Source organism: Drosophila simulans, chromosome 3R, assembly GCF_016746395.2.
Source record: "Drosophila simulans strain w501 chromosome 3R, Prin_Dsim_3.1, whole genome shotgun sequence".
Lineage (NCBI taxonomy): Eukaryota > Metazoa > Arthropoda > Insecta > Diptera > Drosophilidae > Drosophila > Drosophila simulans.
Window position 1 is genome coordinate 9214219 of NC_052523.2, and position 14273 is coordinate 9228491.

General features: G+C 43.1%; 2 protein-coding genes across 2 annotated transcripts; one reads left to right on the forward strand and one right to left on the reverse strand.

Annotated features, from left to right (window-relative positions):
• Positions 1–480: 480 nt before the first annotated feature.
• On the reverse strand, positions 481–14246 carry LOC6727760 (peroxidase). The gene is made up of 9 exons (XM_016175479.3): positions 13835–14246; positions 2957–3126; positions 2693–2899; positions 2421–2632; positions 1616–2360; positions 1397–1553; positions 966–1335; positions 797–902; positions 481–738 (listed from the first exon to the last, which is right to left on the reverse strand). Exons 2-9 carry the CDS (start codon positions 3124–3126, stop codon positions 633–635), a joined length of 2073 nt encoding a protein of 690 aa, XP_016034337.1. The 5' UTR covers positions 13835–14246; the 3' UTR covers positions 481–632.
• LOC6727761 (adenylosuccinate lyase) lies at positions 7621–9442 on the forward strand. Its single transcript, XM_002103087.4, has one exon. It carries the CDS (start codon positions 7774–7776, stop codon positions 9217–9219), a length of 1446 nt encoding a protein of 481 aa, XP_002103123.1. The 5' UTR covers positions 7621–7773; the 3' UTR covers positions 9220–9442.
• Positions 14247–14273: the final 27 nt, after the last annotated feature.

Below are 14273 nucleotides of genomic sequence, written 5' to 3' on the forward strand. Positions count from 1 at the left end.
GAAAATATGCAAACCTGTTCGCGATGATGCTATCATCCTAGGTTCTCTCCAAACTTATGCATGTAAATTTATGTCCAATCCAAAAGTGGACCGCCTCTGAAGTATTAATATGTTAACTCCCATATGAAAACAGAAGACATATGCAAAAAAGAACACATTCTCTGTTGTCGATTGTTTCGCTTTACGATTCGAACTGAACAATGATTCAAAAACGGCAGAAAAAAGAGTTTTGTCTCTTAATTGGCCGTTTCTATCAACTTGTTCACACCTCGGTCGCGCGTCTCCATATGATTAACCCCGATGAATCGGAGCTATCCCAAAGTCAACGAAAGTGTAAAGGTTTTCGGACCCGGCGGTTCATTATCCGTACCTATTGCATAAGAAGGGGTCGGGTCTGGATGGTATTGGGATTTGCCCTTGACTTCTTTTCATTCCCATGAAACCTTACAAAGATTATAGGTCAGGGAAAAGTAAAGTTGATTTTTTAAATGGTAAGGGCTTTATTTCTGTACATCAGTTTGGGACATTATCATACAAGGGGGGGAAGGGGCTTCGCATTTACGTTTATTTTACTGATTAAGCTAAAGGTATTTTGTATTCAACTAGTTAAGCATAGATCCCACAGCAGGGGATTACTTCTTTCCGTAGTGAGACGGATCTACAGTGGCATATGGCTTTTGATCAATCCATTTGGTGAGGTCGACTTGTGGAATATTTGAGCACGGCATAATCGGATTCCTGTAATTTCAGAGCTCAGTAACTTTCAGAAAAACCCATTTCATCAATTTGAACTTACGAATGGGAAACAGTTCGGAAAGCTTCGGGCTGCATGGATGAAATGTGGTTGCCATTGTCGCACAGCAAACGGGCCATACTGGCCTTCCTCAGCTCCTCCAGTTGATCTACGAAATTAGACATTATTAAATGAATATTTTAATTAGTCAGAGAAGAAATGCTGTTTTTACCGGGAGTAAATCCAGTGAGCTTGTCTCCGTTTTCGAAGAAGAAACGATCGCCCACCCTGGTTCTGTAGAACTGTTCCGTGAGGATGCACAGGAAGGTGGGTCCAGCCAAAGCTCCGGCCACATGCGCCTCCAAGGAAGCGCCCACAGTCAGGTCCACGTCCTCGTGGCTCGGGTACAGCGACTTTAGTTTCTCCAGAATTGGTGGACTGATTAGATCACCGTATCCCTCCCACGAGTGAGCACGTCTCAGTCCACAGAATTCCCGCATGTCATTGTAGGAGGCCAGACCGTGATCGCGATTACGTTGAATGTCCAGGGAACGCAGATCGGAACCGAAGGGCATGTTTCTTCTGAACAGGAAGTGCTTGATCTGAGCCAGGAAAGGTTGAGAGGTTAGAAAGGTGTTCTCATTCTGTTATTTGTGTACCCACCTGTCGGTCAAAGTTGATATCAGTTAGCTCCTCGGGCTGCGTGGCATGTCCTCGGGTCAGGGAATCAAAGTTATCTCCCACCTCAATAATACCGGGACGGTTGAACCAGTCGCTGAGGGTCAGGGAGCCGAGAACTTGACGCAACTCGGACAGAAGACTGCACAAAAATATTAAAAATAAATATATCTTCTTAACCCATAATAGTAAATAGGCACTTACTCCAAACGACCTTCAATCTGGGAATGGAAGTATCTGAAAGCGCCCGTCGCGTGCTCATTCAGCACCGATGGATCAATGTTGGGATTGAAATCGTTGATGTAGCTTCCGGATGGAGCCTTATAGATCAACTGGTTCTTCAGCATGTTCTCGCCTCCCAAGAAGATGGGCAGCCATTCGTAGTAACTGATCTGCTGATACTGGGCAATGTTGATCTTTCGCGCCTCCTGGAACAGCGTGCGATCATCGTAGTGGGGATTCAGAGCCGACAGGGCGTCTGCAATGCGATTGTGTTCACGCAGCAGGATCGTCTGGAGAATGGCCAGGCCCGGATTCTGGTTGACCCTCACGTCTCCGGAGCGGTAGCACACCTCACTGGCATCAACGGCATCACAATCGCCGGTCACATTTCGAGAGAGCGGCAGCCACTTGGCTCCGTTACGTTCCTCCACAATCATCCGGCCTCCTTGGAACTCACGGATATCGCTGTTCTGTTGAATGGAATTGCCATATACCAGCGAGAGATCCAAGTACGAGGTGACCACCGTCAGCTGCTCCGCCGGGCCACCGTGGTATTGGCAGTTCGAGTCCCGATCCGTCAGAGTGCGCACAAAGTTGAGGCACTCAGTGCCCACTTGGGAGTAAGCCGGATCGTGCGGTGGCACAATAATGGCGAAACAGGTCTTGTGAGCGGTGTCCAGGCCAATTAGACGGCCATCGTCGGTGCAACAACGTGTGGGATGCTTTTCTGTTGGATAATCAAGCGACTTTATCCAGAAATATTTCTAATTGGAGATGTAGTACTTACTGGACTGAGTGCCACCAGCCTGCATGCTCATATCGTGGGTCATGATCTGGCCCCACTGCATGTTGTGCAGCGTGAACTCCGGATCGGGTACATCCTGTTCACCGAAAGCCACCAGGGAAACAAGACGAGCACTGGGCAGCTCATCTCCTGTCACGGATCTGGTGGGTGCCGAAATGCCGTCGGCATATTTAGGAGTCAGCAGGCGACCATACCTAGTAAGAACATAGGCATATAAACACCTGCATAGCTTAATAATATTTAAGATAAATTACTTGGAATTAGCCACTCCTAAGCCAGGTTGCTCCAAGTGATTGCAGGATCCGTCCAAAGTGCGGTAGGCAGTTTTTTCGCAAATTGCCGGAGGAGCAGCACATGACACCCTGCCAGCAGTGGGAAAACTGTAACCATAAGCTGAAACCGGCGGACTGGCAGGCGATGAAAACGGATTTTGTGGAGCCGGAGAGGTAGGCAGGCTGTTCCTAAAAGTTATTGGCTTACATAAGAGCATATAAGAAAAAATATTCCAAAAAACTTACCCAATCACATATGGAGCTGAGCCTTGGAGGTAACTAAAGCCATGATAGTTGGGAAAAGATGATTGCGGTTGATTGTGGACTATGTGGTAGCCAGAGGAAACTTTTAGGCCAAGTGCACTGGAGATGAATCCCAAGAGGGCCAAGAGCAGAAGATCTCGTGCCCTAATCATCTGTAATTAAGATTAAATCATTTAAATACATGAATACTTAATGCAGACTTAAGGAATTTGCTTTTCCTGTTCAAAATAAGACACATTAATCATGAATACTGCAGACCAAGGTCTCCGCCATTTACGGCCATCTACAATCTATGGATATGGCATCCTGAACTACATGGGAAAAAGTTGTTAGCACTCCTAACACAATCAGCAGCATTAGTGGTGCTGGTATGGTAACCCACATAAAAACCGAATTTTTTGCAGAGGCACCTGCAAGTGGCCAAAAGAGCATACATTGTATGTATCTCCCAGCGACTGATACGTGAAGCCAACACTACCGACTCGGACACGTTGGACACATTGGACACATTTCATGTTCGCCGGCTGCAGACGGCAAGTGAACTACAACTGGAACGTTTTGCATTTTTTTGCGGCAGCCGATCGATCTGGACTCCGGCTCCTTTGGCTCACATATGGTCACAACAGGTTTCATCACCGTTTTGGTGCGCATTCATTATTATTTATTGCGACATTTTAGTACGAACATGTTCATTGCTCAGACCCGGCTATCTGGGTATTATGTGTACTATATGGTATTCGGCCTAAACCCCATACTTTAAACACCGAACACCGAACACCAAACCCAACCCCGAGCTTAAATCTGAGCACAATGAATGCAATTCAGATGCAGATTCGTGTGCTCAAGGCGCGCAAAAGCGTGAAAAGTCTCATAATTGTTTCATGGCATCGGCATATTTGACCAATTTGCAGGCTACTTATGTAAACAGACCGAATCGACAGTAATGGTTAGCTTTACATAATGAATTTGTCTGCGGCCCCGTTCTGCCGACTACTAAGCCAACTCATTCCCAACCTTTTCCACAAAAGGCCAGCAGCTGGCTGCTGCATGCAAATCCGCATCCATCGGCATCCGCCGCCACCAGAAACTACAGAAAATAAAACAAAGGCAGCCCCTCTGTCAATGTTTTAATTGCATGCCGTGCAGAACAATGGACCAGACAACAATTCGAGTTCGTGCCATGAGTCTTACACTTTCCTGGACCATGGATCCAAATTGATCGGGCGATTGGCGGTGGCCCTATCCGGGAAACCCACGCCTACACTGGGAGTCAATGTGCCCAATTAATACATCTATTCATTAAGCCAGCCAATTTGTTGATAATGCATTTTTTATAATTAGTTGCAAAGCTCCGTCTAAATAAATCATATATAATACGAACTACCCATGGGGGCATCAGCTATGTTGACAGTTCATAGGCTTTAAACTGATATATTATTAATTTAATATTTGTAGTGCTATTTTTAACCCATAATTAAATTTTTCAAAATAAAATGATGCACATCAGTACTTTGTAATAGAACTAAGTGGTTTCCTATGTTTTTCTGAGTGCATCTCTGGGGCTTCTAAATTCGAATTGGGTCAACGGGTGATTGGAACCGATGATTGGCTGGATTTAAAACCACAACGCCAACATCGCCGCCTGTCAATAGAAAAGAGCGCTGCATTCGAGTCTCGACTTAAATTTGAATTGCAGTCTCAGGCGGACACGCCAAGGCAATCCAATCCAATCCATATGCAAGTTAGCACATTAAACAGCAGCCGTTGGTCAGGGCCGTCATCAACATTGTTGGTCTCAGCCTTAATGAGAAGTACTAGACACGAATGGCTGGGACATAAAACAGACATATGTATATCTGATGTTGGCTATCGGTGAAATCTGTAGCAGAACGCAAGGAAATCTCTGAAAGATCGGGGAGATCTGCGAACCGCTTTGACGTAGACGGACTTGTCGTGGCTATAATGGTCACAAGAATCGTTTGGTCGCCTTATTATATTCTAATTTGCCATGCAGTCCCTTTCTAAAAAATGAATACATGCATATAATTTAAGCGCGCCGCGTTCTTGAAGAGCAAATATTGCTCCACTTTGTTAAAGAATATTTGATGTAAATCAATTTAACGATCACAAAAGTTGTAAGACAGCAAAATGAGTGAATTAATTAAATGTTTAATACTTGACAAAATAAAAAACCTTATAAATCGACATTACTCTGCAATGGAAGTTTTAGTTTTAGTTTTTAGTTTTTAGTTTTAGCAATGCAATATTTAGTATAGTTTTAAAACAAAACTTATATGTACGTCGTTCTTTGTTTATGTTTGCTATCTTTCGTTGGAGTTTTCGTTATGTCCATTTCCACTTAACTTAATATGTCATACAAACATAAGTCCAAAGACACTAGAATAAATAGAATTATTCTAGTGTCTTTGATAAGTCCGTCAAAATTCAGAGACTAGGCTCTAGACACCGCAAAACTTCTGATTGAGAAATATCCTTGGTCAAATATGAAATACACTGCCTCAATACCGAATTTGTTTTCCTACTTACCTTAACTCCACTAACTCTTTTTATTCAATTTTACTACAACTTCTAAAGATAAATAGCTTCAATCCCAAATTTCACAACAATTGAGTTATTACTGCCTGACGTAAATTGTATACCAAAAGAATTGGCTAGACTAACCTAACGATCTTTCCACAGCATTAACATATTTTACGCGCACTTTAATTTTGAAACTAGTTTGCTTTACAATTTAAATGGCTGCGAACATTGATTTATGATTCGGTTTTGATTGACTTTCCCAAAGCTTTGGGCGCATACCAAATAATGAGTTATGGACTGTTCAACCACACGACATCAAAAGGCCAATGGAAAAGTTACGTCATTTGAGCGGAAAGGGCTCGATTTGTTTTGGTCATGTCTGTACACTTTTTTATCTTTGGCTAATTTCATGATTGACATAGACCATACGTTATGCAGCCATGCACTTAAATGGTGCATGTGCACCCATATATGAGCTTTCATAGAAGGCGTGGCAGGTTTTGGCCAGATCGAGTGACGAAATTGGCCAACGCGAGCAAATTTTTTACGACTTTAACGACTTCTAATTAAAAACGAATTCATATCCCGAGCTATTTGGTGATCATTAAAGTGTAAAATAGTGCATGGGACGCCTGGTGATGCCGTGATTGATTTATTGGCTGGCTATGGCCAACTATATACCATATAAGACCTGCTCTATAACCGGAGAGCGACAACATCATTGCAATCGCTTGTTTTTGGCGGAGGTATAGGTATGAAAAACGCGGCTACGTGGCGTGCACACAAATCGAGGACATTCCGATTTGTCCGACCGATACAGTAACAAGCACTAATTGAAATGGCCATTTAAAAGGAAAGTGTCCCAAGCGTCGGGCACCCAAAACTGGAATATGGGACCGGTACCCATCAGAAGCTACAACTGCTCTGGTATTTCTTTATTTTTTTTTGTACGGGATCCCAAGTTTCGCAACTCGAGAAATCCGCGCGTTAATTACAAAATATATGTCGTTTCAAATCACAATTTATGCAAGCCAATGACAGCATTTTGTCAGAGTGCCGTCAATATGCAATTTCATAGCCGAAAGGCACTGGTGATTTACGAAACATAAGTTAGATCACAAGATCTCTGGTGTATTGAGTACAGATTGAAATACAAATCGAGATACAGATCGAGATCTCGTGCCCAGACCCACGCTCTTGGAAATCTTGGAGCTTGGACATTTGGCCAGTGAATTTTTCAGGCTTCTGAATTTGGAAGCTATTTGGATATTTTCACACATGCCAAATGCAATTTGCAATCGCCTTAGATGCGATGCACTAATTGATTCTTAACTGTACTGCACCGATTTCGTCGAACCAGTTCTGTTCCAAGTGGTCACTATTTTTGGCTGGTCATTATGTGTATGTTTTGGCTCTGGCTAATGCAAATTAAAATTGTCCACAAAGTGCTTGACATTTTTCGATTTTAATTACTTTTTACGGCCTGTCCATTAATATGACTACGGTGACAAACGTTGAGATCTGATTTTTATCTTATGGTCAGTTGGATTTTTGCATTTTTGTCTACAGAGCTCTTGATGTTAAAAACTAGTTCGTTTTTTAAAGCTATTTATTTCTTGTGTTTTTGATTTATTGCTATCTGGTTATGGATGTTGACTTTATTTCTAGTTTTTATGACGTTGTTATTTAATCGTATAGCCCAATAATCGTGAGTCAATACTAAGCAGATTTTTATTGACTTTTGGTTTTGGCTTTAAATAACCAAAACATTGGCTACCACATAAACTTTGTAGAATGTATGTTCTTTCCGCCAACTTAAATCATAAAGCTAACAGCTAAAGATATCGTAAATAATATGATTTAATTGTATAATAATGGCAAGGTTAAATCGCTTGAAAATTATTTTTAATTTATCCTAGAACTTGTATGGAAAAATATTATATTTATGCCGCAAAAAGCTTTTTATTTAGAACTCCTATTTTAGGATTCCTTAATTTGAATAAATTCGTATTAGTTCATTTCCGGTTTCGCTTTTTGAATACAAATATAACGGTCCATTTAGTACTTGGTATATTAGTGCGTGCATGTGGTATTTCATATCGCCCTATCGCAAGTCGGTCACACTGCCCCGGCACATGTGAGAATATCGCTCAATTAAGCAACAGTTGTTTTCCGACTCTTCGCTTGTAATTACGCACTATTAGCCCAGTGTTTTTGTGATTTATAGTCCATAATCTCCTACATAGTATACCGAAAAAATGGCTAGCAACTACGAGGGCTACAAGTCGCCGCTGAGCACCCGGTACGCCAGCAAAGAGATGCAGTTCCTCTTTAGCGACCAGAACAAGTTCTCAACCTGGCGCCGGTTGTGGGTGTGGCTGGCGAAGGCTGAAAGCAGGCTGGGATTGGAGATTAGCGATGCCCAGATTGCCGAGATGGAGCTCCAGATCAGCAACATCGACTTTGAGGCGGCCGCCGCCGAGGAGCGACTTACGCGCCACGACGTAATGGCGCACGTCCACGTCTTTGCCAAACAGTGTCCCTCTGCTGCGCCGGTGATCCATTTGGGAGCAACCTCGTGCTATGTGGGCGACAACACTGATCTGATTGTACTGAGGGACGCTCTTAAACTGCTCCTCCCACGGGTCGCCAGCGTGATAGCTCGTCTCAGTCAGTTTGCCCAGAGCTACAAGGATCAGCCCACGTTAGGATTCACCCATCTCCAGCCCGCGCAGTTGACCACGGTGGGCAAGAGGGCGTGCCTGTGGATTCAGGATCTGATCATGGACGAACGGGCGCTGTCCCGCTGTTTGGAGGATCTGCGCTTCCGAGGAGTCAAGGGAACTACTGGCACCCAGGCCTCGTTCCTGCAACTCTTCAATGGGGATGGCGAGAAGGTGAAGCAGCTGGATCTGTTGGTCACCGAACTGGCTGGCTTTAAGAAGGCCTATGCGGTAACCGGACAAACATACTCCCGAAAGGTGGATGTGGAGATCGTGGCCGCGCTTGCCAGCCTCGGCACCACCATCCACAAGATGTGCTCCGATCTGCGCATCCTCGCCTCTCGGAAGGAGCTGGAGGAACCCTTTGAGAGCACGCAGATTGGCTCCTCGGCCATGCCGTACAAGAGGAACCCTATGCGCTCCGAGCGTTGTTGCGCTCTGGCACGTCACCTCATCACCTTGTTCAGCAGTGCTGCTAATACACATGCTACCCAGTGGCTGGAACGCACCCTAGATGACTCTGCCAACAGGAGGTTGACCCTATCCGAGGCCTTCCTGGCCGCGGATGCCGCTCTGCTCACTCTGCTCAACATCTCGCAGGGTTTGGTGGTCTATCCGAAGGTGATTGAACGGCACATTTCGCAGGAGCTGCCCTTCATGTCTACGGAGAATATTATCATGGCCATGGTGAAGGCTGGAGGAGATCGCCAGGTGTGCCACGAGAAGATTCGCGTGCTGTCCCAGGAGGCCGGAGCCCAGGTGAAGCAGCATGGCAAGGACAACGACCTCGTGGATCGAGTGCGCAAGGATCCTTACTTTTCGCCCATCCTGGAGCAACTGGACACCATACTGGATGCGAAAACCTTCACTGGACGCGCCAGCGACCAGGTGGGCGAGTTCGTCAAGGAGGAGGTGGAACCCGTGCTGGCACGCTACTCTGAAGCCCTAAAGAACGTTCAAGACGTCAAGCTGAACATCTAGACGCCCATTATGTTGCCCTGTTTTAATCACTGAATTTGATTTTGTAAAATACACACACACATTCGCACCCAACCAACTGCGTCAGCCACTGGATGCAGTCAACGTTATCACCTTTTAGACTCAATGGGTCGATGGCAGTCAGACCCCCGGCGTGATTTGTCTTTCTGTTTTTGTATTTTTTGCCAGCTTATTTACAATTAAAGGCTAAAAACGAAAAACAAAACCACAAGCCTCGAATCGAACTCGAGTCGACGTTCTTGATCCGAGTAAACATATACACATATTTGCCGCCTGTGCCTTTCCCGTTCGCCACTCGGGCTGACATATCACGACTCCAACGATGCCCCGGCACAGTGGGTCTCCGGGTCTCATGCCGCTTGCTATACTTTTAATTATACTACATATAAAACATAACAGTGCTGAGAATTTTCTTGGCGAGCGCGTTTCTTAAACAGTTGCTACTGGCTTTAAGCTGCAGAGTATCTTATGCTTTTGATCTTCTTTCCATAATTAAGATTGTTTTTAACGAAAAACTGAAAACTCATATCACAATAAAAGTATACGAGCCCATAAAAGTAAGTGTACGACTCTGGTTTGCTAATCGCAAAGAGTTCGTCTCACTTTTGCTGTTGCTAAATGGATTATCACATTTAATTGACTGCATTCAGATCAGATAAGATCGCAATGGGTTTATTAACTCATTGGTTGAACTATGTAAATGAATATGATATATAATATAAATATGGAATCGTATAGGTCACTATACACTATGAAACATTTTATACAAGGCTTGCAAACTTTATGATCTGAGAGTTAAACAGTGAAAGTAAATTTAGTTTAAATGAGTGAAAATCTATTGAAAAGCTATTTGAATCACTACGGAAACAGCTAAAATTAGCTTTTCGAGCTTGTTTTATTAGCTGCTAATAGATTTGCTTGTCTGCATTTGGTAGCCATAACATTTTAATCAACTCGACGCCAACAGGCTCCAAGTTTCCTTTTTGGTCGACGGATGGCTGTGAAATGATGAGCCGAACGTGTGCCGCACTTGTATGAACGAAGTGGCGACAAGCCGCTCGACTAATTAAGCTCAGTGTCGCGGCATGGTAAAGCGAAAAACAAAGAAATCAGCGGTGACAAGATGTTTTATGATCCGCTACCTGGTTGAATATTGTTGTATTTTAGTGCAGTTGTATTGGCTCGCTGCAATTAAAACTAATGTAATTACGATGGTCCGGTTAACACGCAAAGTACGGCAGTGACAATACAATAATACAATGCCAACCAGAGCAGGGAAAACTCTTGCAAGAGCTATTCGAAAACGGAAGTTAACAGCGAAGACAATCCGTTCGGCACGCGAGATACAATTTCTTCATTAAAGTGTATCGCACTCGAAAATTGTGTTACTGCAATGTCGGCTCGTTTTTCTGGATATGCTTTCACGCCATCATCATTCAACAGACCGCCGCCCTTATTGAATCACATTTTCCCAGACCCATTAATCGTCCGCGACCTTCTAGCCGAGGGATTATGACTATTACGTCTGTGTAGGATTGCGATGGCAGGAAGCTGGGAAAGCCAATCTCGAGTTTCACGAACAAGTCGTGACAGACGCCCCGTGAATCAGCTAACCGACGATCGGCTGCGGATCAACCAAAGTGGTAATGGACGCCAATTATGGACGGGCCATGTGGCCACTTGCCACTTGCTACTTGCTACTTGCTGCTGCCGTTGACCGTTGCAAGCTGGTCGGTTTGGGGAGTACGGAGACCTTGACTTTGAAACCGACATGCACTCCGAAATGAAGGTAAACATTATGCACCCCGGGTGAAATTGGCAAAACTGGTTGGACCCGAATACACAATCGCTTTCTTTGGGTTTTGGCTCAATTGGATCAATCGATGTTGGCCGAATGCAGTGGGGATTGAGTCATGGAAATCACGAAAATCGTCTGGCATTACCAAGCGTGTAATCGTTACCAATCTGTTATGCAAAAGGAATTTAAATATTTAGCCAAGCGCGTTAAATGCTTTTGTTGCTGGCTACTTAAGCGTCTATAAATGTTAAACACTTAATATTCGATAAGGAAGTTTACCATATCATTTGGTGTTATTTAAACATCCAAGAGATTACTTTTCCACCAGTTACATTCTTTTTAAACAATCTAATTTAACTCAACCAAGAACTTATAGAAATGACTATGATCTCCATATGCTGATAATTATAGTGATAAAGGCTGACTGTGGTAAATGGCAAAGTATTTTGAAAGTCTGTGGTCATCAGCCACATTCCACAAGCACCTCAGCTAATTAATTATGCTATTGTTTAATTCGCTCAGGTAATTGCATTAATTGGCCAAGTGCTCTGTGGTTCTTGGGCCAATAAATCCGCCATGTGGACTGCGCACACGCCGGGCTGTCTGCCATGGAGCCATGAGTCCAAGCCATTTCAGACACCGCCTTCGATTTGGCAAGCCGACTTATGCACGAGATTGGGTGCAACGTCCGTAAAAACGCCCACTTCTCTAGGTGACCAGTGGCTACATACATACATAGATTACTCCAGTTATTTTTAGTCGCTCGATGATATAGATATAGATATATTGGTCTTAACTGGCTTTCAACCTGTGAAGTGATCGTTTAGGATAGTGATATAATTCATTCACTTTGGAATTTGCCAAGTTTTTGAGTTTCTATTTCTTCAGTGGGTGGTTCAACAGTTTGCTCACGCAATTCTGGAACGTATGGGTGTGTATAGCTTGGATAACTCGGTCTAACTAGCTGGATTGAACACCAGAAGTGAATTATGCATGTCTGTCAATTATGTGCAACTAAACTAATTGGAATGGGTGGCAGTTGCACAGTCTGGTGTTTCTTGTCTTTCAGCCGATAGTTCCCAAAACTAATATCTGCCATTGTTGGATGTTGGATGGCGGTGTCGTGACTCGAAGCGCAGGCCTCATTATTTCCTATACAATAAATTAATTTTATGTGAGATCGACCGACAAAGACGGATACAACAAGACCTGCCAGCGACGCCTGTGCAAATTTACATACCTGCGGCCCAAAGATCGTAAATGACTTCTGGGTTTCCAGCTAAATGGCAGTTCGAACAGCATAAGCGTCAAGACTTAAGACCACCAGGTGAATGGCGGCAAGTCGTCGGATGCAGTGAAATATATGAAAGTATTAAGGCATACGCCATACGCCACAATATTGGCTGCGTTTGCATAACGGGCTTAAAAGATTCCGATCGATAGAGAAAGTAAAGCCCACGTAATAAGTCACGGACGATCGAAAACCTGATTCGAATGATCGATTCAAATGTTCTAGCTGAATAACTCAGTGAATGCTCAATGGCCAGAAGAAAGGAAAATGAATTGTCCATAGTATGGAGCATATATCTCAGCTGTCAAGAGCCTGAGATTTATATCAAAGTACTCGAGCCGAATCAAAACACCGGACTTGGCTAGAATGCAGTAAAATGAAATCAATTCGAGGCATTCAAAAGGCCACTACTGCGGGTGCCGATCAATGTGGTTTTTCGGTTTTGGTTTTAATGTTTTTTTTTTTATTTTTTAATTTTTTGGTTTTTAGTTGAATGGAAACCTTTGTCGAAAGACCCGCAATGGAAGCCTGAAGGTCGCCGCTTTGGATCTCAAAATAATTGTCTTGGTTGTAATTAAAAGATTTGTTACTTTCAACGCAACGCTTTGGGTCACTTGTTTACCGCCAACGGCTTCGAGTGGTTTTAAAAACAACGCTTGACCGTAATCTATATTAAAATGTGTAATTTAGAGCAGTTTTGCAAACCGGTATGTGCTTTAAGTACGCGGAGCTATTGTGCTTCATAATTGCCTATTAATTAAAAACCTCATTTCGTTTCAAAACCAAAGCTGTTAACAGAAATATGTATTTGCATGAACGGTATCCGAATGTGGTTTTATTACCAGGTGCCCTTTCTTTAAGCAAATTAAGGTAATTTATGCAATTGAGGTTGTTAAGCTGCAGCTTGCAGATACAAATAATTGACATTGGCAGCCAATCATTTATGGCGTTTAATTTAATACAGGTAATTACTCTAAATTATTGGGCTTGGGTTTTATTTTAGCAATTTGTTGACCACTGGGCCCTTAGTTACTAATGAGTTGATAATTATCAGATTGCAGATAAAACTAGATATCAACTTTTCTAATCCATTAAAGTAATCCAACATAATGCGAGGCTATTGCTGTTGTCCTAATTTTAATTCAAATAAAATTGGCTGTGCACATTGCGGTTTTCAAAATGTAGATCAAATCATTAACATTTGATTTGAAAAATCTGGTTTATTTCTTGCTGTTTTTATTGTTATTATTAAACTCAAAAAGTGGAACAAGTATTTCAGCTTTCCAAAACAAAGAATTTTATACTAGCAAATAATCGATTAGCTTCAAACAATTAAATTTTTAGGTGATTTCTCGATAAATACTTAATTTTTGAAATCGAAACATTCCCAGAAATTTAATATCGATGATACGCATTTTTGTGGTCTGGTTATGTTTATAAACGGTTTTGTGTAATAGCCATGTATTTTCGCGGCTATTAAGTTGCGTTACCGCACTTTTTGTACTTACGGTAGCTTGAAGCGAATATCCTTTCTCCAGACGATTAATCAACAGTTTGTTTGCGAATACAATGTAGTTCTTTCACTTTTATTGCCAACGGCTTTGGTGAAGGGGGGAATCCAGCGGAGGGGTATTCCCTCGCGATACTCAAACACCGTATTTACAATCCACCAATTTGGAGTGCGCAATCGCGAATTCCACGCTGAGGTGAGCAAATTGCTGCGAATTATGTTGGTTTTCGCGACTGTTATTGACGTGAAAACTGCAGTTCACCGTTTAATTGGGTTTGCACCTGCGCACAAAAATCGAGGGCTTAGTGCTAATCCGTCGACGATTAACTGGCGGCTCCACTTGAATGCTACGGTTTCGGGATCGTTTGGTTAACTGTGGCAAGGCCCAAGGCGAACTAACTGCGCTGCCGCTGAATTTGGGCCTTTTATATCGAATC